Consider the following 22,664-nt stretch of genomic DNA (forward strand, 5'->3'; position numbering starts at 1 on the left):
CAGGTTTCCTTCCTCTCATTCCCCAGGAGACCCCATCAGCAACAACCAGCTCCTCTCAGTCAAATCCACTCAAATTCTTCTTCATGCTCAGTCTCCCATGAATTCCTCCAGTTTAGACCTGAGAAGGCTGTCCAGAAACTCCACTCTTCACTGACCGCTTACTTCTTTCTCAGTTTCCAAAGGAAACTGCCAACAATTAACACAAGTCAGTCCTGACTCTGACAGCTAAGGATTAAAGGGAGGCTACAGTCCAACCTCCTTACACAATCCTGATCTCAGGTTCAAGACTAAAGGAAACATCTAACCCACAAGAATTAATATTTCTCACTGCACTAGTACACTGGTTTTTATATAATACTATAACTTCCAGCTTCAGCCTCCTTCTCCACAATATGGTAACCAACTGGTCCTCCACTATTAGTTACCTAGTTGGGCTAGAAAAACAGACTGAACACATATACTATTTCCCTAAAACTTATATAATAAATTAAAATAATAAGTACCTATAAAATGGTGAAGATCTTCCTTCTAGCTTCATATTTTCACCTCATAGAACATATACATATATAGGCAGTAACAGTCTTCAATCAAATTTAATACTTTGCTTACTATACATTAAGAAGTTATCCAAATTTATCTCATTATCCTACCATTCAGCCTAGCAGGCTCACTTAAAATCTGTGCTTTTATGGGCTACCTTTGTTAACAAAGCCTTCTACCAATTTTAACTGTCCAAACTGCCAACACAGCTCTCCTGCAGCTTTCCACCTATTAGCCAAATATAATTCTGAAATGTTGAGAACCAAGGTGTCTTCTGCATGAACCCAATTCTGCTTAAGTATCAGAAATCATATGGATATATTGCCACCTCAAGTGCATTACCCACCATCTTAAAATAGATACACGTTATTCTAAAGGACATTTAAAACCTCTTTGACATGGAAGTCAGTGCAGACCATCACAACCTTTGGAAGATACAGAAAACAACATGAATCTGTGTCACCCCAACTAAGCATCATAAAATAAATGTGATATGGACAAAACAGTCCATTTCATGGAAGTCTCTAAGATGTACTTCCTACATTTTTCCCATGCCAGCCCACTTTCAGTCAAGCCCTTCAACACTTGTTTCCCTTATTTTAAAGTAAATTGTTGCATAAAAACAGAATTTAAACACACCTACACATTTTACTTTTAAGTTTATTTTTTTGTTCACACCAGCATTACTTGAACTCAGATGATAAGGAGACAAGTGCAACTACTATCCAGCAACTTACAGAAATGCTAACTTTATTATTTTAATAAATTTTAAATAAACATAAATGAGCAGGATTCTTTGATATACAGTTGAAGAAATTATTCTGTAAGTTTTTGATTATTTTTTTCTAGATCAGTATTGTTAAAAAAATTATCAGGTGGTCCATTTTTTTCTACTTAGCTACCCTTCTGATCAGCTAAGCAATTTTAAGTTCAAAAAAAACCAGAACAACTGAATATATTACTTACCTGTTGGGGTAATATAAATGTGTTCCTTTTCTATTTCCATAGCTGCTTAACAGAGCTGACTGTGAAATGTAAAGTCTTAATGTTTTCCTCCAAGGCCTAAACAGAAACAGAGAAGCTTAAAGGACAAAAAACACGAGATCAAAGCAAAGGCTTCACTCACAAAATATAAAAATGGGGGGGCTTCAGCTATAATTAACTGCTAGTAGCAGCTGAAAAGTTCCTGGGAAGGTAAATGGTGTAGCAAGAGAGCAGCACACCCTCCAACACATCTAAGCCTGGATGCCTCAGCAGCTGTCAGTTCTGCTGCTTATAAATGGGACAAAAGCCGTTATTTTAAGGGTAAAAGCCCCATGTACACAGCTTTTTTTAGCTGATAAAAGCCACCTCTATTAACCTAGACTGTCCTGTTCTGCCAAGTGGTTATCTGTATGAGTGTACAATATCAATGTTATAACTGCATCCACGAGAGAAACGTTCTTCATGTGAATGATGCTGATAAAATGGTACCAATTTATCGAGTTCAGCCCAGCCCTCAGAAAACAAGCTAATTGTTGATCCTCCCCTCAAGGACACAGCTATATGTACACATACAGTAAAACAAAGACTATCAAGCTTTCACATCTGTGCTTCTGCACCCTTCAAACACTCCTTGCAACCACCATTCAGTCTGCAAGGTATAAAGTTCTCGTTTAAACACCTCTCTTTTTCTGCTTCTCTTTCTCCCCATTCCTAGTAGCTGCTATTCCCCAAACCACCCCATGCCACTGTGAACAGGATGGCATCATCCATCTTTACTTTATGTACATAAAAAATTAAGCAGTCCCAGAATTCCCTCATACACTTCTTCACCTGGAAGATTTTCACAAATCCCTTCATAGGCCTGGGAATATTACTGCTATTTGTGTGTGTCCCATAAGAATTCAGGAGCCCTTTTTTCCCCTTCTCATCCTTTGCTGCCCTGAAAATTGTTCACCGTTGAGTGGCAAGATTGTGACACCAAACAACTGCATTCCCTTCCCCTTTTCTCTTCCCTGGTTTTCCTCTTTCATGCCCACTTGCCTGCCACAGACCCATTAATGGCAAATGATTCATCACAGACCGTTGGCAATAAAGAAACTCTGGTTTGGGGCACAGCATTCAGCTGTCATGGTCTTGTATTTCCCAACGCCAAACAAAACAGTTCCCAGCCTTGTGCAATACGAGTTTTCCCTGCCCCACACATTTGTTTAAACGTTTTTTGTGAGTTACCTCAAGCAATCATTCAGGAGTTCTCAAGCGTTCCCAGTCACTGTTGGTTGAGATATTTTTCCGTGTAGGTCTCAGTCTAATCTGTGCAAACTACCTTGAAAGAACAGTTTTATCCTTCCTAGTGGAATGTTCCATCAGTTGTCCACCTCTTGGGAAAAGACAAAAAAGGACAAAACCTGTGTTAAATAATAATCACAGCTTTCATCACTTGTAACCAAATTCTAAATTTCAAGTGGAGAAATCTCTTTCTGTACAGGACCCTACTTGAAATCCTGCACCTGTGGCAACATAATAAACAACAACCCAACTTCCATGCAGCACCACTCTGAGAGTGAGCATCCTACTTTGATTATAACAAGCATAATGGAATATCCAAGCCTTACAAGTCCTACTGTCATACTGATCAGGAGATGGGAGATCCAATCTCTGTTTAGCAATGCACCTTCTCACTAACTCAAACCAGAAGATTCTGGAGCTTCAGGATGCTGGGATTTATCACTGTATCCAAAACCCACCATTTTCTCATTTGCAGACTGACATCACACAGCACTACCAATAAACCTATGGAACACAATTCACAAAACTACCTTTAAAACATCAGAATCCATGTTGGATGAGATAATACAGGAACAAAATGGACAGAAGCCACTTTAGGCAGAACATAAATGCCATGGAAATTTTTAAGATAAATCAGTGATATGAGCAGTACTTTTAAAGTAGTTCATAAGACAAGGGTATTCTTCTAAGTCACTGAAACCCACCAATGAAACGTGCTCGGTGCTCTGTACCCACTACCATTTCTTGCACTTCATCTAAACAGGCAATTCTACCTCAGCAGGCACACTAACCTTTAGAAACAACACACGCAGCAGGACTAAGCTTCCAAAAGTTATCCAGACCTCCCGAGGTGCAAAGCATCCCTGAGTAACTTTCACATAGCATGCACTTCTTTTCCCCCCTCGCTAACTTTAGGCAAACACCCCCCACCACCGAAGCTTTGGAGGCCTGCCAACACCAGCTGCTGTTCTGCAGCCGCACAAACAAAAGCCACGGCAAGATTCGGTTCTCCTACCAAACCCGTGCCGCTGGCCGGGACCAACGGCGGCGCAGCGTCGGCGCTGAGGAGCGGGCGGGACCGACGGCTCAGGCCGCCGGACCGAGGGCTGCAGGCCGCTGGGAGCGGGCCCGAGGGCTCGGGCCGCCGGGGCCGGACTGGAGCACAGGCACGGGCCTGGCAGTGGCCGCCGCGGCCCGGGAGCGCCCGCAGCTCCCGGGATGCGCCCGCAGCTCCACCGCTCCCTCAGGGCCGCGGCCCGGCCCGAGTCCCCTCAGCCGCCGCCGCCGTGCGCGCGTCCGCCACCCAGCCCCGCCCCCGCGCGCGTACCCGCTCGTGTTTTCTACCCCAGCGACACGGCCACCCGCGGCGCCGCCATTGGCTGGCTGCCGCCCGCCCCGCAGCCAATCGGCGGGCGGGGCTCGGTGCTCATTCGGCTCGGAGCGAAGGCCGGGGGAGAGCGGGGAGGGCGAGACCATCGCGGGTGGGTGCGGGGGGCGGGAAGGAGCCATTGGTGCGGGGAGCGGAGGCGCTCCTGGCCTGGCGCCCCGTTTCCCTGTGGGACACGGCCCGGAGCGGCCACACCGGGACAGCGTCGCCTGAGCCCTTCCGCCGAGGGGGGCAGGTGTGAAGCGGCAGCCCCCGGGAGGTGGGAGAAGGGCTCCTCACATCCCGCCGGGGCGAGCTGGGTGCTAGCAGCGGGGCAGCCGCGGAAACGCGACAGCTGTGCCTGGTTCCTCCCCCACTGCTGTTCTACTTCTTTAATTAAAAGTCTATTTTTCTTCCTTTCATGAAGAAAACCATCAGAAAAAACAACCTATTACCTCTTATCTGTGTGTGTTTCTCTCTGCTAAGAAGGGGAGCTCAGGCCTCTGGCTGCCTCCCTCACAAGCCCTTCCCTCGGCGGGGGTCTGGGGCGCGCGGCCGGGGAGGCCTCAGGCGCCCGGGCTGGCCGCGGGGCTGCGGCTGCTGTGCCCGCCGACGGCGGGAGCTGTGCGGCCGCCTTCTGCCCTGCTGAAACGCTGAACACACCTTTAAGGATTAGGCTGCTGTGCGGCCGCCTTCTGCCCCGCTGAAACGCTGAACACACCTTTAAGGATTAGGTTTACATTGACAGGCAAACCGTGCGCGTCCGTCCGCAGCCTTCCACACTTCCCACCTTGTTTTCGTTTACGTTTACCCTGTTTACTCTATACGAACTGCCTGAGGGCACACACTTAATTAGAGATGACAGTCTCCTCTAATTGTCATGTGCTTTGCCTCCATTCAGGTCTCTCAAAACTCGGCTCACCCTTTGTCTTCTCTCCCTAATTTGTCACTCCAGGGAGCCCAGGCTTTGGTACTTGTGCATTGCAGGATTTTCCAGCTGCCAGCGAGAGAAACCTCCTCAGTTAACCAGATTATGACTTGACTTTTGTAGTATTATTAAATATTTTTCCCGTATAATTCCACTCCAGATTGGTACACTTCTGACTGAAATAAAAGGCAAAGTTCCCTTGTGTAAGAGCCTCTGAATTAATTTACTGGTCTGGCTCTCATGAATCATCCAAAATAGGTTTAAGATCTAAAACAACAATCAGTAAAAAGAATGTGCAGCACGATTGCCGTGTTTTCATGATACTTTCCCCATCAGCTAAATGACAGAAAGAAAACCTTTCTTGCTCATGAAGACACTGAATTACAGAGTTTTTCAAGTCAGAACAGTCCAACGTGCTCACACAAGATTTTTTTCACACGCGACCTAGAGGCAGCTTTAAAAGATGTTGTTTCCCCATCAATCAAAAAATAGTTCCTGGTTTGTTCTCTGCACCTCTGCTGACTCGTGCATACCAAGCAAACCATCACACTGTCATCACCAAGATTTGGAAAATAAATTCTAACTATTAACATTGATCGTGAAATTCAGTTTTCCCTGCAAGGCAGAGTGGGGCTTTAAAGAGATTTCTCAGGAAAGAAGAAAGAGGTGACAGAGAGACTGAAACAGTAACCAGAACCTGCACAAGAGAAGATGGCTCAAAATACGGCATCATGCCAATTACACCTTTTAAAGCACCATGGAAAATTGCTAAAGGATTTTCTGCTAAAGTTTAGGACTGGATCACTTCCAAGAGGCCTAAAAGCTGGGTCAATAGTCAAAAGAAGATGAAAACCACCAAACCATCCAGCACACCTCCAGACAAGAAAATTGTGTGTTTTTTCTTTCTTCTGCTGAATATCTCTAGTAGCAGGTGGGTTATCAATCACTGAAAATCTCATCTGCACATATTTTCTGATTTGTAAAGCACTATGACTTGAAAAAGAGCTGGTATGTGTGAAAGATATTTTGTATTTTTCCACTGTATCAACTAGCCTACTAAAAGACATCACCTCTTTTTCCCTTTCTAACCTCAAAGCTGCCTGCAACAAGTAGAAATCAGCTGATCACATGCTAACCTCTGAGCTGTAGAGACCTACTCGCTCCCTCCTGCCCTCCCTCCCCCAGACATATTAACAGCAAACATACCACCAAAATCCCCATAAAAACAAACCAGCAAAATTCCTCCTCACATAGGGGAAAAAAAAAATAATAAAAACCACTAAAAAAACCCCGAATTCCTTGGAGCGTTTCTGGTGGGTTTGCAGCTGGAGGCAGCAGTGAGGGGTGTCCAGCCGGACCCGACTCCCGCATCCCGGGTTACCTGCGCCGCGCCTCGGCCGCCCGGCCCTGCTGCGCTTCCAGCCCTACGGCCGCCGATCACCTGGAGCAAAATGCTTGCACGGAGGCGAGCAGGTCACTTTCTAGCAGTCTTCCTTCCTTTAGAGCCTGCTGGGTTGTTTTCAAACTCTCCCCTCCCTTTCTCACATGCAGGCCAAGCCCTCCCGTAACACCCAGGGGAGGAATCCATTGGCTGGAGCTGCCCAAAACGCGTGGAGCAGCCCTTCCCCCGTGCCATGCCGGCTGCACAATGGACACCGCGTGTCTCCGCTGCCCTGGCCGCGCCGGCCTTTGCTTCTCACCGAGCTCTGGCTGAGCTGCCGCTGGGGTGACTCACGCAGGGCTCCCGACCTCCCGCACCAGAGAAAAGCAGAGAGAAGTTGCCTTGGGTTAGAAAAGCCACCGAACATTTCCCTTGCGCTCCCCACTGCGGATTTTTCAAAGTTTTACTTTCTGTTTTAAATATTTTCGATAGGCAGCATCTGTGCTCCTGACACCTCAGCAGTGCTGTTTGATTACAGTCGAGTCTGTTACTGTGTCACTTGGAATAAGAATTTCCACACATAATGCAGACAGCAAAAATGTATCATATCTGTTAAATCAATCTGCTCTGTTCAGTTGCCTGTCTCTTGGCCTTCTGCTTTCTTTCCCTTCAGACTGCTTTTATTTTTGCATCTTCGGCTAAGGTGCCTCCATGAAACGAACTGCAAACACAGCAAACCCATTCTTCTTCATCAGGCAGCGTCAGCTCCAGGTTGAAAGGGTACTGAAACACGCCTTCACTTTTTTTAATGCTCAGTAATTAGAGCTGCTTTTGAACATCCTCGTGCAGCTCCATCCGAGAGCTGGGAGCGGGGCTGTGCTGCAGACCTGGGTGTGCAGCGCCTGTCGGGGCTGGGCGCCCTTGGAGAAGGGATCGCGTTGCGTTTGCCCGAGCACGGAGACCGAAGAGTCATCCACTGCCATGGCTTTGCATAAACACTTTCCCGAACCACTGCCTTGTGTCTCTCTCGTGGTTTCCCAGGACTTGCCCCTCACATTGCACAAGAAGCCTGCCCTGCTCAGGGCTCTGAGTACACTCTCCTGGCAGTGGAGCAGCGGGTTTGCTCCGTTAAACTGTTCCAGGCATGTCTGCTCCGTGCTGCCGCTGTCATCTGTTCATTCTTGCCTTAACAAAGGGCAGTCACGCATCTGAAAAGACGCTTTACTGGAAAGGGCTGAACTTGTGAAATGTGCAGAAAAATGGGAGTACTTGATTTAAGTGTTCCAGACGGTGAGTTCATTTAAAAGTTAACAACCAGAAACACAAAATGCCACCTCTACGTCAGAATAATTGTCCCTTTTTACTGGTTTACTGTGGGAGAAAATCTTAGGGAGCCATTTATTAAAACAAGGTGTGTTATTGCTTTATAATTATTATTTGACAAGCTGAGGTCCTGTGATTAATAAATCATGTGCCCGTTTTTTGTGTGTACATAATCACATGCTCTATATTTATATGGACAGAGGCTTACAGAACATTTACCTTTGTGCTTAGGATTGGCAGGAACTTCTGGCTATCAGGTCTCCTATCAAAGGCACCATGTGATATAATCCTTATCGTGACCTTGCCAAGTTCCATCCTCAAAGCAATTCAATATTTTGCATGCACAGCTGCAGTGGGGAGGCCATTCCAGAGCCACATTGTCAAATGATTGGTAACGATATTCTAATCAAAATGTCTGATGCCTCCTTTTGATCATTTATGCTGTACCAGCACTGGCCCTTAGCACCATCAGCTCTTCTCTCTTCCCTTCCTGGGAGTGTTTGTGTGGAGAAAGCCTCATGCTCGCAGTATTTGCTTTGCAAAATGAAGTGAGATAGCCTCTCCTCAAGCTCACCCCAGCCTTCAGTGCAGCCTGGGCTGCACATCTCCTGCTGCCTTCCAGGACTGCATTTCTCACTTCCTATTTCCACTGTTGACAATTCAGTTACCTGGTGATCAAAGCGTGAGCTGCCAGGGAGCTTGTAGGAAAGGCTTTGGTCATTTGTGCCTGTGACCGCCACTTTCTGCTATCTGCCTTTCCCTGCGTAATATTTCAAGCCTCCTTTCTCCTGAGGTTGCTTCATATTTTCTGTCATCAGCAAATTCACCAGTTCTCCAGTAACATTAGTGCCAAGCTCATTTACAGAAGCACTTTGCCAGATCTGCAGAGTGATGTTTAGCACTCCCCTGGTAACTGCCCTCCAGCCTGACAGCCCTGCTGCTCTTACACCAGGTCTTTAAGGGGGTTATGCCTTGTGTAAAATCACCTCTCCCTTTTCTTAAGAACTTTCCACATGGCACCATATGAAATGTGCAGTGTAAGTCCAGAGAGGTGAGATCCACCCCATTTCCTTCAATAAGCAAATGGCTTGCAGCTTGCCTTACCCAAGAAAGATAAATGGGTTTGATAAACCCATTTCATCTCATGCCATTTACCTCCCTCTCTTTTGCTAGCCTTTCCTTCACCATTTTTTTTCTGAATCTGTCCTTATGCTATTAAGCTGAAACCTTCATGCCTCTTCTTGCCCAAATCAGTTCACTTCTGTACAGGTTTGCTGTGCTTCTGTCCCTGGCTGAGGGACCTGTTAAAGACATCGGGCCAGTTCTTCCAGAGCTCTGGCATGTGGATTAGCCCGTTCCTCTGCCTTCAGCGCAGGAAGCAGCCCTGAGATTTGCTTCTCTCCTGGTCCCAAACATTTCCATACTCCCATCCTATTATCCCTCACATCTGCAGCCACATGATTAACATCCTCAGCAAAAGTTAAAGCAAAGTGTGAGTTCAGGTTTTGCACATACCCAATGCATATTAACCTCTATCCCCTATAATTTCTTCTTCCTCCTGTTTTCTTCAGCCATATGCAATGAGGAAAAATTTCTCCTCATTTTTCATTAATGTTCTTTAAAAGACAAAACTCTGACTCCCTTTTGAGACATAGCTTTTATACCCAAACGGTTTTTTTGCTTTTTAAAATTATTCCTTGCAATGACTGTTCATTCTAAGTAGCATTTCTGAGGTATAAATTCATCCAACTGCAGCATCTGTCTCCAAGCTTTTCCCCTTGCCTGGGTTTTATCTCCAGTGAAGTTAACTAGAGTTTTATCCCCTATCCTGGAGTCTCATCGCAGTGAAATTTAGACATGTCAATCCCCAGGCTCCTAAGGAAAGCTGACTATATGGATTAGTTCCTGTTACTTATTTAAATATGCCCCTTGGAACTCTGAAGCTGTATCAGTCACGCCTGCCTTCATAAATGGGATATAATATTTTGAACAGGGTACTGTTTATGACTAAAAAACCTGCAGCATCTCAAGTCTCCAAGAAAAAATTTGACCAGAGTGGATTTTCATTATAGTTCTAGGGTAAAAATAAGTAGATCAGTGGTGGAACAGAAGAAGGTGGCCTTTTAGATTTTTTTTTTTAACCTTATAAATATAACAGTGCCAGTTATAGTGTTTACTTTTTGTGGTAAGCACTAACAAGGTGTTTTACCTCACTGGGGCCAAGAGACTCAGCCAAGGTGTTTTCCTGACCATTGAGGTCTAAATGTCTATATGCTTTTTTTCACCCCATTTCACGTCAGCTTTTTTCTCCACCTCTCCTCTCCCTCCTTCCAACTTTCTTCCCAGAAAACAGGACACTGTCCCTAAGTCCCACCACTGGCCTGAAGCCAGAAAAGTGTCAGCATACAAGGACTTGACATTTTCAGCTCTTCTGCTGCAGGGCATAAAGGTTTGGCACCCAGTGCCTCCCACAGCCCAGCCCAGCCCACTGAGCTGGTCAGAGTGTAACATCTCCTCAAGTCCCGGCAGGTGTCTGAATGCATATCCAAGCTCCTTGGCAGGCTGGACCACCTGGTCTGGAGGGAGCCAGTGCTGATGCACCTTCACTGTAGCCAGAGCTAGTGGGAGAACAGCAGCCTGGCTGCAGTGCTGATACAGGGAAACCAGCTCTGGTCCTCAGTGGTGTCCCCCAGGGTATCAAGGTTGAATTGTTCCCTGTTGAGAAAGGTCCTTGTGGTCTTCCCATGTGCATATGGCCAGTGCGCTGGAGGGATCGGGCTGGAGATGGGGCTGCAGTGGCCATGCTCAGCCCAGGGGCATCACACCTTGCCCTCCAGGCCCTCCAGGTCGCTGGCTGCACTCACTCACCCCACACCATGCCAAAGCAAGCTGGACTGCAGCCCCAGGCACAAGAGTTCCCAGGACAGCCCCTCAGCCATGCGCACAGGGCTCCGGGGGAGTGGAGCAGGGCTTGGGAGTGGTGAGTGCTGCTCCCAGCCAGGTGTATCCAGGGCACTGCCCAGGCTGTGCAGATGCTCCAGGTGGGCTGAGTGCTTCCCCCATCTCTGCCCACCCCAAGGAGCTGGCCTGGCACTCTCTCTGCAGGAGAAGGTGGGGTGTGTCTTCTCGCTGGGGCATGAGCCACAGAGTCAGCACTTCGGGGCTGGGTTCCCACCTCTGACGCCGACTTACTGCATGACCTAAGGCAAGTCACTTAGCTGCTTTCCTGTGTTTCCTGACTCTGCTAAACGCCAGGGATAATAAGTAACTTTGTGTGAGTGCTACGAAGCTTTGAAATCTTTAGATGAAAAGGTGCTGCATAATTGCAAAGCATTTTTAATAATGCTAATCATTCGCTTCGTTCTGCACTGCCAGTCTCAGGCTGCAGCAGCCTCCAGCAGCCACCTAGGGAGCATCAGGCTTTGCTCAAGTGCAGCATTTTCCTGAGTTTGTTTCCGTTTTTACCTCATGCTGGTCCAAACAGGAATCTGAGCTCAGCCCAAGACCTGACAGAAAGCTGCAAAGTCAGAACAGCGCCTAGGCCTTGCAGGCAGGAGCTTTCTGGAAAGCAGGGGAATTTGGGGGAAGGGATTTAAACAGCTGTGTTGACAACACAGACAATAGGGATCTGATTCAGGCTAAGGGGGGCTACGTGAAAGGCGGCACGACACTGAAATTAAAGCAAGAGTCAAGAGCAATGAGAGGGAAGAAAGGAGGATTACTTGGGTTGAAATGCTCCTGGTTTGGAAGCAGCCACAACCACGTGTCCCAGGAGATGCCTGGCTGGCACCAGCCTCCTCTGCATCCCAGAGAGCCTTTATCCTTTTAAATGCACTCTGCCAGGGATGCAGAGGCTTCTGGGGCAGAGTGCTTAAGTGTGAGCATTAATCCAGAGGATTACAAAAGCAGCGCTTTTGTGAAGCACTGCAGATAGATGAGGTTATCTTCTTTAGTTAGGCCTGCAGAGCTCATGTTTAACCACAATATTATTTTTATTTGACTCACTAAATAACAGTAGCTAATGATGCCTGCAGCTCACTGCAATCCAATACCTCCTCTTCCAAAGAGAGAAGACAGTGCGCTGCTGGAAACTCCTGTGATTTTATCACAATTTATGTGCTTTGGAGATTATATCCTAAAATCCCAGCTCCTTGAAACAAGGGAATTTTAGCTTTCATTTATAAACAAAGTATGCCCCTAGCCCTCAAGGTTTTGTGGATTAAAGGTTTGAAACCATGAAACTAGTGCAACCTAAAAGCTAAAACGAACCTGGGAGGTGAATTAAGAGATCCTAAAGTTTGTGGGCTAATTTTAAAAAAATTTAAGAAAATAAATAGTCAGCAAACAACTTTGTCTTGGGAAACGGGGCAGGGCTTGGGCTGACTCCTGGTTTTTTGGGACTTGGGGTTGCCAATATGCCTTTGAACTTTGCAGCCATTCATAAATCCTTACATAACAACAGCAGCCACAACGCGCTGGAGCTCTAGAAATGCTGACATGAGGAATGTGGTGGGAAAGATTCTTTTAGAAATGTATGACAACTTACCTTGAAGCATTACCTGAAGCCTCAACAACCCATATCCCCTTGGAAAAGGAGCATCTTTCTGCTCTGGGAACTCATTTTGCTCTGTAGTAAACCTTTTGTAGGTGAAGAAGAATTCAAAGTCTCCATAAAATCACAGAACTGTACTGAAAGAGGTTGAATACATGACTTGGTCCCTTCCATTTCAGGAAAGTGATTCTTCTTTCTTTCAGTGGGTGGTCTTTGCAGAAAGCCTCCAGGACCAAATAAGAGCAAATGTGAGCTTCAAAACCCTCATAAGCATCACTCTGCTTTATCCTGTCTGCATCTTCATGCTCATTCACAGGCAATCAAGACAGCAGTTTGGGTACCAGCTGACCCACCCCAACTCCCTGCTCACACCTCCCTGCTCCTGCTGAGCCAGAATCCACTCTCTCAGACCACCTGCATGGTGCTTTCAGCAAACAGAATGTACTTCCCACTTTGCCATGGCTGACAAGTGATTAATGAAAGTCAGCTGATGCCATTCCTTGCTATGGTGTGAACATGCCCCATGTGCAGAGATGGAGCAGCTCCTGGAAGGAACATACCCAAACAATATTTCTGAGGGGTTTCTTCTGGCTTTTTTCTTCCTTTCATCAGGCTGGCAGAGCTCAGTGCTCCCTCACACTGCTCATATCTCCTGCTGTTTTAAACAAGTATTTAACTTACCTTAGTGCCCAAGTAGTTTTCAATTCAACCAGGCTCTCTCACTGCTGATTTTAAGATCAGACCCCACAGAAGAGGCTTGGGAAGAGATGTGCTGGTAGCTGAACTACAGCAGCAGCTCGTGAATCAGCACCTGCCTCAGCAGGAAGAGAAAATAGAGGAGCATGTAACTTGCAGCTTGTGAACAAGCAGTCACAGGGACATCAGCCTGCTGATATCTTGGAAGACTAATATCTAGCATATCCATCCTGCCTGAGTTAATCTTTCCCAACTGAAATCAGGCACTGGAATAGCTCAGCTGGAGTGGTGCTGATCCCCATTAGCATCAGGACAGACCTGGGCTGCTCTCGCTGTTAGTCTCAGTGTTCTTTCTTCTCACTCTGCTATTGAGCACACCTGTTTGAGGTCTCCCTTCTTTCCAGAGACTCTGTGGATTGTGGCAAGGGCACCGTGGGGAACACTGACACCAGTCCCTGTGAATGTCTTGGTGCAGCCATGTCTTGGCAAGCTTGTCACCACAGTTTCCACCTACAGACAATGCTGTGGGAGGTGACAGTGAACAGGGCAGATAAGCAGGTCAGAAACTCAGCTGGGGCACACCAAAACAACTTTACTTGTGATTGTAATGGGGAAGCACATCCCATTGCCAGCTGCTCAGTGCTGAAGTCCATGCAAGGCAGCGCAAGCCTTGCTCATGCACACACACACCCCCACCCTCCAACATGCCCACGCCTTGGGAGCCAGAACCTCTACAGTGCACTAACAGTTCTGCTGTTAAACTGCTTTTTACGTCTCAGCACTGATACGAACAGGCAAAATTTTCCTAGTTCTCCACCACAGGTGTGCAAAACACAGTGTGGCTACACCCCATGAGCTCAAGGTGAAAATGTGCTGCCAAGAACACGTTGCTATCTGCCAAAGATAAACCAGCTGCAATGCAAAAGTAGCCCAGCCAGAGAAGAAACCCACAAACAAAACAGGCTTCCTGTGTTCTCTAAAGACACCAAGGCAGTGTTTAAGGAAGGTGGAACTAATATGCGTGTCCTCAAACAGGGCTCAGGAACAAGGGGAGGACAGCTTTTAAACAAGAGCCTTTGTTTCTAAGGCACAGGGAAGAAATTAGGCTGAGAAAGCTGCCTCCTGACCCAGGGCTGTGCTGCTGATACTTTACTGTGTTACCTTGAGGAATAGTGTCCAAGACTCTGCCTGGCAATTATTTAAACATTTAATAGGCCGAATTCAGCATGCCCTACGCAGCTTTCTAGTTCACAAAAAGCTTTTGGATGTGCGTGCCCACTCATTCAGATGATCCAGTTAATTAAAAATTGATGTATGCTCGTATTTCAGTTTAAAGGAAGCTAGTTCAGGTAGCTAGCTGAGTGCTGCTCCTGACAGGCAGCCTTTAATCAGAACAGGCCTGATGTGAACTGAGAGCTGCTGGCTTTGGGTATCTGATTAGAAATATCACCCTGCAGAAGGCTGATGAAACTGTGTACAGATCAGCCCTAAGAAAACCATCTTCACAGGGTGGAAGATGGATCCTTGTGGCCCCACTGCTCCCCTGCCTGCTCCCACACCCTCATGACACCAACCAGGGCCCTACTGACCCTCACACTGGCAGCAAAAGGGGACAGGTAGGACAGAAAAAATGGAAACTACCTCTGCTTCTTTCACTTCTGCATCTGGGGAGTGAAGTTCCCATGGTGCCATGAGTATGTCAGGTTAGTACAAGAGCCAGATTGCCAGTGCTGTAATGCACCATAACTCTGCTGAAGGCAAGGAAAGGGGAGGTGGGGCATGGCAGGACAGCTGGGAAGGACTGCTGACCACCAGGTCAGTAAAACCAGCTCAGGCCCTGCAATGACAACCACAGCATCACAGAATATTCTGAGCTGGAAAGGATTCATAAGGATCCTTGAGTCCAACTCCTGGACAATCCAAAAATTCACACCATGTGCTGTTTATCTAAATGCTTCTTCAACTTTGTCAGGCTTGGTGCTGTGATCAGTTCCCTGGGGAGCCTGCTCCAGATCCCAGCCACCCACTGGGTGAAGAACCTTTTCCTAATACCCACCCTAAACTTCCCTTAACACAACTTCAGGGCATTGAATGCTGATCTTCATAGGTACTTTGTGTTTCACTGCTGCATTACCTAGATCCACTAAGATGTTTTAGGGAGAATCCCTGTCTCTTGTTGAGTCCCTCTCTTGTCCCCAACCAGGGGAACTTTCCCTCCACAAATACATACCACATGCTCCCATGGCCTTGTGTTGCAGCATTGCATCAGTGAGCGAAGCACGTGAGGAGAGCTCGACCTATTGACACAGATCTGTGGAGACCAGTGGAGTTGATGTGGGAACGTAAGCCAAGGCAAACCTGCTCTCTGGGCTGCCCTTGCTGCCACCTGCACAAACACAGCACGGTCCCAGGGCTGAAAAAGCAGAAGGGGGAGGCTGCTCCACACAGTGCCTGCCAGCCCAGCTGATGTGCCAGGGCAGTGTCCCCCAGGCAAGCCCCACATCAGCCTGGTCCAAAGCAGGCAGCAGCACCCCCAGCCCCCTGCATGCCTCGGTCCTCCCTCCTGGTCAGCTTCCCACAGAGGGCTCTGTTTTTGGGACAGCCTTGACCTGCACTGCAGGGCAGGCTGGAGAGCCCTGCTGTTTTACAGCCTGGCTGTCCAAGTGAGGTCAGCCACAGCCTTGTCTCAAAAGGCCAAGCTGATGTTTTGTTCACCTGTGAAGTTTTCCAGACCTGAGTTCCCTTTTGCACCAAGAATATTAAGCATGACAAAACCTGGACTAGAAACATTGTGTTTGAACACAACAGTTTGGATTTTTTTTTTTTTCCGTGGTACGGATGTATGATTTCATTTGCCTGATTTCTATAGTGAGAGAATCACAGCTCCAATGAGATGGTATCACACAAACAAAGGTTTCAATACATCCAGGACAGAAGAACTGAAACCATTTGTGCTTAAAATACATGACGTGTGCCTCACCTGCAAAACAGTTACTTAAAAGACACTGATTTAACAAGCTGAAGTCAGAAAACTGACTGCCAGCCTTTCTGCCCATTTTCCCAGCCATTCAGTGGGGCAGACAGGACCCATTTCCCTCCCAGAGGTGGAGGTGGGAGGCGTAGCTCAAGCTTTGATAGTGCCCCATGCCATGCCTTGCACATGGACCAGACATTGGTGTCTCAGTTTTCCATCCAGTGCTTTCCACTGAATGAATTCATCAGATCTGGTGGTAAAATCTCCCCTCAGCTCTTGTCCTCTTTGCAGTCTTTAAATATTTAGTACAAGAATGTCTTTAGGTCACCCTGGCTGAGGCTGAGTATTTTCTCCCAGGAGCTCCAGTTGGTGGTGAGCCAGGGAGAAGGCCAGAGTGGGAAAGGTCCTTGTATAGCTGGGGTGGAACTGGGGAGGACACTGCTGAAAAGAAGAAAAATCAGGAAAGGCAGAGGGACAGCACAAGGGAAACAGAGGAATTGGGTAAACTTAAGGGACTTAGGTTGAGATGACATGGAGAAAGTTCCTGGCTGGGCAATATTTTATGTGATGCTTTCAGAAGGCTGAGAAGACAACCTGGATGGAGACAGCAAAAAGCCAGTGGGAACAGACAGGTTGCCCAGTTCATTTGGAAATAAAGAGAAAAAGGGAAGCAAGGACATATCTAGAGGGACAGGAGTGGGTAATTAATGATAATTACAGAGTGAACTGCTGACATATGCTCACTTCAACTTCAGCACCAGCTGATGGCAATCATTTACAATCTGTACAGTGGGAGCTCCCTGGGTAAGAACCACAAACCACAACTTGTAAAAATTATATTTAACAGCAAACCTTTTGTGCCCCTGTTTCATTCTTACTCCTTAAACTATCTTTTATTCATTTTGATTTTTAATAGATCCCCTGGGAAGCTAGAAGCATGTTGTTTCTGGGACAATTGCCCACCAATGTATATGCTTTATAATTCTCTTTATTAAAATATTTCTTAAGAAACACAAATTAAAACACTTTGCAATCAGTTACACAGATCAGTTAATATTGGTGACAGTTCCTACATAATTAAACAAGTACTAACAAATTTCAACTGTTTACAAACCAAAACTTAAATTAACAAGATTATATAAGCTCAATAAATAGTACATCTGGTCCAGTTCAAGTATAATTCAACAAATCACAGCCTTAATCCTTAGAGAATAGAAAAAAAACCCTGAATATAACCAGCCTAACACTAATTTAGTGTTAAAGCCAATGTGGAACTTTGTCTGATCTAATGGGGCAAATGTTTAATTCTTTCATTTTTTTCTTCAAAGGAAGTAGGTTGCAGATTGACATTAAAGACTATTTGAGATCAATGCAGATTTCACAGAGATTAAAAACATAGTCCCTATTATAAAAGTGCAATCTTTGGTTGAGATGTATTGAAATGGTTTTGATATATTAAGGAAGCTCCTTTTTAAATATCAATATTTGTTTGGCTAGACCTGAGCCTGCTTTGTGCTATATACATATCTATATATATATATAGATATACATATATAGATCTATATATATATATAAATGAAGTGTGGATTATAGTGATGATGAATTATGCCAACTAAAAAAAGTGAAGAGTTCAATATAATAAACCAAAAGAAACAACACATTTTTACACAAGCTGAGGAAGGTAAGGGACTGCCTACAGCAGAATTCTTTCTCAGCAGAATAGATAGTAGAGAGAATTTGAGGAGATGCTGTCAGCATTGCACAATGGCCTGTTGGAGAGGGAAGTAGATTATCTCTGAGTTCTCAAAGTGCATTGGGCTGAAAACTGATCATGGGCATCATTAGGAGCTAATTGAGACTTGGGATTGCTTTCAACTGTTGAGGTTTTGGGGAGAAAGGACCTTCTCAGAAGGGGAAGTGCCCATTTGGCTGTTCTCAGGATTTTGCAGATTGCTGTTTTGTCAGACAGAGCCCAAAGGGACGGGGTGTCCAAACCACCTCTACAAATGTCTGGCTCTGCTCAGGTCTGTGGGGCTGGGCTCTGCACCTGCACTGCTCACCTGAGTCATCTCCCTCCAGAAGAGGAAACTGCACAGGGCAGAGATGCCCTCTAGAGCCACCTCGTTCCTCAGTGGCAAGCAAGGGCCTGTAGCTGTGACCCAAACAAGGTGTTTGGAGCCAGGACATTTCCTGCTGAGCCTTGGTCAAGACTCTACCTCTGGAGACTGAAACTTAAATGGCTGGGGACCAAAGGATACCAAGACCCACTGTATCAAGAAGGGATTTTGTATTCCTAATGCAACTATCTAGGGGAAAAAAGGAGGTTAAATACAAGCTGTGAACAAAGGGAGTAACCTTGATTCAGAAGCAGAGGAGGGGGAAAGTAGTTTGAATCATCTCCCATAAATCCAAAAATAAGCCCCTGGGTAAGTACTCATTTTAATTATTCTTCTGCTGCCAGTCAAAATCTCATGGTTACCTGCTGCTTTCCCTGCCTGCCTGTATCCACCTGTTGTCTGTTTTCAGAAAGTGTGATTTAAAGCTCTTTGGCCTGGGAAAGTCTTTGTTGTGGATTTGTGCCTTGCCTGTAATAAAGGCAGTGGACCTGTAGCTTCTGCTGCACTACAAATAAAGAATAATAACAGTGATACTTTTCTCATTTGAGGTTACCTGGGGATAAAGCTGCTGGAGGCATATGACTTTGACATACAGTCAGCTATGTCTCACATCCAATTAAGCTTAACCACATGGTCTAACAAGCTCCCATTAGGCTGGTGAGAGCCCCAGTTTGATAGCAGGGTTAGCTTCAAAGATCTGATGCTTGATTTCCTTCCCTTGTGTTCAGTTTGTGCTGAAGGGCATGAAGGGAACTTCAGATGATACATGGCCAGCTAGAGAGCTGCACTCTAGAAGACAATTGCACAATCTTTACTGCCATTTTCATCATCTTACAGCCTGCAATACAAGCTCTTGTCCTAATAGCCCTGCGCTCAAGTTTCACTGCAATGTGAAAAACAAACAGTCAAAGGAAAACCCAACCCTTGAAGGAAAAATACCTAGTTTGCAATATTGGTGGAATTTTTTCTTTCCATAGGGGAAGAAAAACCAAACCCTGCTACCAAAAAAAACCAAAAAACAAAAAAACAAAAACCCCACCAAAAAACAAAAAAAGCTCCCACCAAAACAAAAAAGCCCCCACCAAAAAAAACAACCCCTCTGACCCCCAAAGACTAAAACTAAACTAGCTGTTTTAAATGACAGATGGACACAAGTCTTAACATACTTCAAGCCTGGACAAAGGAGGATTTAGGCTGTAATGTCTTTCATTTCCCCTTGTCACTTGGTAGGCTCTGTCTGAATCTGGGATGCAAAGAATCCCTCCACTTGCAAGAAGCAGGAATTCCAACTATGAAATCTGAACCTACCTCTGGTAAAAATGAGTGGAAAGCACAGGCCATGGAATGGAACAGGGCTTCAGGCAACAACACCAGGCACCTCTGAGAGACACTGCCTGGCTACAGGGTACTTCAGAGAATGAGCACAGCTGCTGGCACAAGACATAATGGAACAAATACTTTGGTGGAAGCAGTTTTGGCAATTTAGCCACTTTGCAATATTATGCAACACCCCTGCCATTCTTAGGGAAAGCTAGAACCTTCTGGGAAACTGTTTCCTCTGCACAACATCTAAAGAGGACATCCAGTACCAGCAATTTTTAGAGAACATACTGTGATGAATATTAGAGTCAGGCAAAGAATGGAAATGCCTGCAAATCCCCATCTACCCAGATTGCACAGGGCATTTTATAAACTCTGGGATCAATCCTGGCAATGCTTTGCATGCGTATTCACTTTAGTACACAAAGCCCTATTGAAATGAACCAGAAACTTGTACAGTGCATTTCAAAGGGACTTTGCAAAATACTAAGCAACAACTGTGCAGAAACAATAGGTCATAATAATGCCAGAGCTGCTGGTGCATCCTGTGTTCTCAGTGCAGTGCTCCGTGAGCCATCAGTTGTTGTATTCACCTTAAAAAATTCAGGGAAATAAAATACAAAAACAATATTAGAAATCTGGCGTCTTTCCATAAAAACCAGGAAAATTCAACATTGCCAAGCTGAGGAAAAGCAAGCTTTAAAGAAAACAAAAAGACCCCAAAAGCAAGGATCTTGAATAAAATGTCTAAAAGAGACATGGTCCAAACATGTGGCACTTTAAAAAGCCTCTCATGAGAGTTTCAAGTCTGTAAGACTCAAAGTTGGCACCCTTTAGAATTATCAAAAAGAAGAGTTTCAAACACAACGGTCCCTGGAGAACACCCTGACCGCAGCATGGAAAATGCTGAAACCAGAGCAGGCTGGCTGTCAGCACGTGCATTTGAACTGCTCTCGCTGTGCTGGGTTCAGGCTCTGAGGTCCCTGGGACAGACTGTGGCTCCCCCAGAATTCACACAACACTGGCAGTGTACAGTCAGTGCTTGACAACACAAACATTTGTCATTTCACCAAGCTCTAAGACATGGAGGTGGGTGCTGATGGGGCTTACATTATGCCATCTACTCACTAGTTTTAGCAAAATGGCTTTATCCCTATCTCTTTATCCTATGCAAATCCTACTTCTCACTGGGGCAATGAGTGAAATGGCTGAAGGTATTTTAAGCAACATTAAAGCCTATAAATAGTCACATCTCCTTTCCTTCCAGCATCCACTGGAGGATGCTGAGTGCTTCTAAGTACTCCACCTGACCTGACATGTTACATCAGAACTAAAACTTTAAGAATCCCTGAGAATTCTGATTTAATCTAGGAAACCACTCCCAGCACGCAGAGTGTGAGAAAGAATTGCTCCACTTCTAACAGATATGCCAGCATTGCTTCACCGTGGGAAACAGTTTCAGGCATTTTGGTTTTTAATGGCACTCTGGGCATAGATGCATGGAACATGCTCTTTATTTCCCCTCCTCTGTACAGTGCAAATTGACAGTTATATCATAGAAATTTAAAAAAAAAAATCAGCATTCACTCATTACAGCTCTTCCAGTTCATCTGCATCATAATTTTTTCTTTGCAAAGTGAGGAACGATGCCAGTGTCATCCTGAGGCAGAGGGCTGCCTTCTTCCTTCATTTTCAGGCTCTCTTCTGCAAGCTGGGATAGATACTTCTGCAATCACATAAAAAAAAACAAAGCATTGTTACCAAAACTGAAAATATTCAACACAGGATTCTTTATGCCTCTTCAGAGCTCTAACTCTTCCAATATCTCAAAAGGGAGGAAAACACACAGAAGCCCCATTTTGGTGAAAACTCAAGCTAGAAAATATGGCTGTGTCAGACAAACTACCTGAATACATACAGAGCCTCAGAAGTTCAAAGGTTTACTGTGTGCCACGGGGGGAACTGGTGACAGAACCAGGAGGACTCCACTCCCCACCAGTCTGTGCAACCAGACCTCACCTTCTCTCTTCTCCCCTGTGCTACACGGTAGTTCCTGACTCCACTCAGTCAACTGAATTCTGCCAGGAAAGTACTGGTGTGTCAGAACATAAATGTGATTTCAGAGTCTTGATTTAAAGTTTATATATTATATTTTCAGCATGTCCAGTTCAGAGATACACCTTTTTTATGAGAACATTTTGTTTTAAGGGAATAATCACACTCAGTCATAATTAACACATTTTAGAAGTTTGGCCAGAGTATTTACCTTTATTGTGTTTCTCTAAGATAAAGCCTTTCACTGCTTTGGGTACTCACTGAGATTCAAAAGAACAGATATGGCCAGTGAGGCTTTCAGCCTTTTGGCAGTGCTCTTAGTTGGCAGAGCTGCACACAAAATGGATGATGAATGGGTATGGGTCTCAAAATAGTGCTCAAACTATTTATTCAAGGTCAGCAGACATAGAAATGGATGGAAAGAAGCTTTTTCAGCAGCAGCTAGTACAGAGACACCTGGGAAATTCCAACATAATAATGTAGAGGTATTCTTCTTAATGATTTACACACATCACATACATCACACTCAAGAATAACTGATCAGCACATTATTAGGGTCATAGAACACCTTTTCTAGCTATTTACTCATTCTGATTTATTTTGAAAAGATCCCTTCACATCACTGCAAAATTTTCTTTACTTGCAGGATTTACCCAGAGTAGAGTTTACTCTTTGACATCCATGAGGAAGAGATTAAATGAGAAATGGCTGTAAAAATCCTAAGGGCTGTGTTAGAATTGCCACATTCTCTCAGATAAATACAAGTTTTGAATATCAGAGGTTCATCTGAAAGTTACTCAGCAATGGTAATGAATGGACATACCCATGGACTGCACCCTTATTACACTGACTAGAGAGACTGTGCTGTGGAAATTATACAACTCTCAGTCCTGATCTCTGGGTGCAAAATTCCACGTGGCAAAAAGCCAGAGTAAATGTTACAGTAGGATACAGAGATATAGGGACCATAAAGGCTGGGAGACATGTTCGGTACAGCGTGAACTGTAATAAATCACTAGCACTTGTCCCTGGATCATATAACCCAAGCTTTTGGGGCTTTTCATGAGCACCGACCAAAACAAGACTGAGTTTCATCCACTACCTTTAGCTATGTTGCCAGCTATCATGAGTACCACAAACA

General features: G+C 45.4%; 1 protein-coding gene and 1 long non-coding RNA gene across 7 annotated transcripts in view; both read right to left on the reverse strand.

Annotated features, from left to right (window-relative positions):
* Window positions 1-1,506: 1,506 nt before the first annotated feature.
* On the reverse strand, window positions 1,507-4,120 carry LOC121350217. Its single transcript, XR_005954639.1, has 3 exons — window positions 3,827-4,120; window positions 2,755-2,902; window positions 1,507-1,602 (listed from the first exon to the last, which is right to left on the reverse strand). It is a non-coding gene; the product is annotated as an uncharacterized LOC121350217 (long non-coding RNA).
* A 12,883-nt stretch (window positions 4,121-17,003) lies between these two features.
* RBM20 (RNA binding motif protein 20) overlaps window positions 17,004-22,664 on the reverse strand; it is a 102,676-nt gene continuing 97,015 nt past the window's right edge. For 5 of the 6 annotated variants that reach the window (XM_041461655.1, XM_041461654.1, XM_041461656.1 and 2 more), the window contains one exon: window positions 17,004-21,194. In XM_041461655.1, the coding sequence (XP_041317589.1) occupies window positions 21,084-21,194 (111 nt within the window). In that variant the 3' untranslated portion in view covers window positions 17,004-21,083. The remainder of the gene's footprint in view (window positions 21,195-22,664) is intronic. The other variant, XR_005954658.1, reaches the window with a different exon arrangement.

Source organism: Pyrgilauda ruficollis, unplaced genomic scaffold (assembly GCF_017590135.1).
Source record: "Pyrgilauda ruficollis isolate IOZ18807 unplaced genomic scaffold, ASM1759013v1 scaffold15, whole genome shotgun sequence".
NCBI lineage: Eukaryota > Metazoa > Chordata > Aves > Passeriformes > Passeridae > Pyrgilauda > Pyrgilauda ruficollis.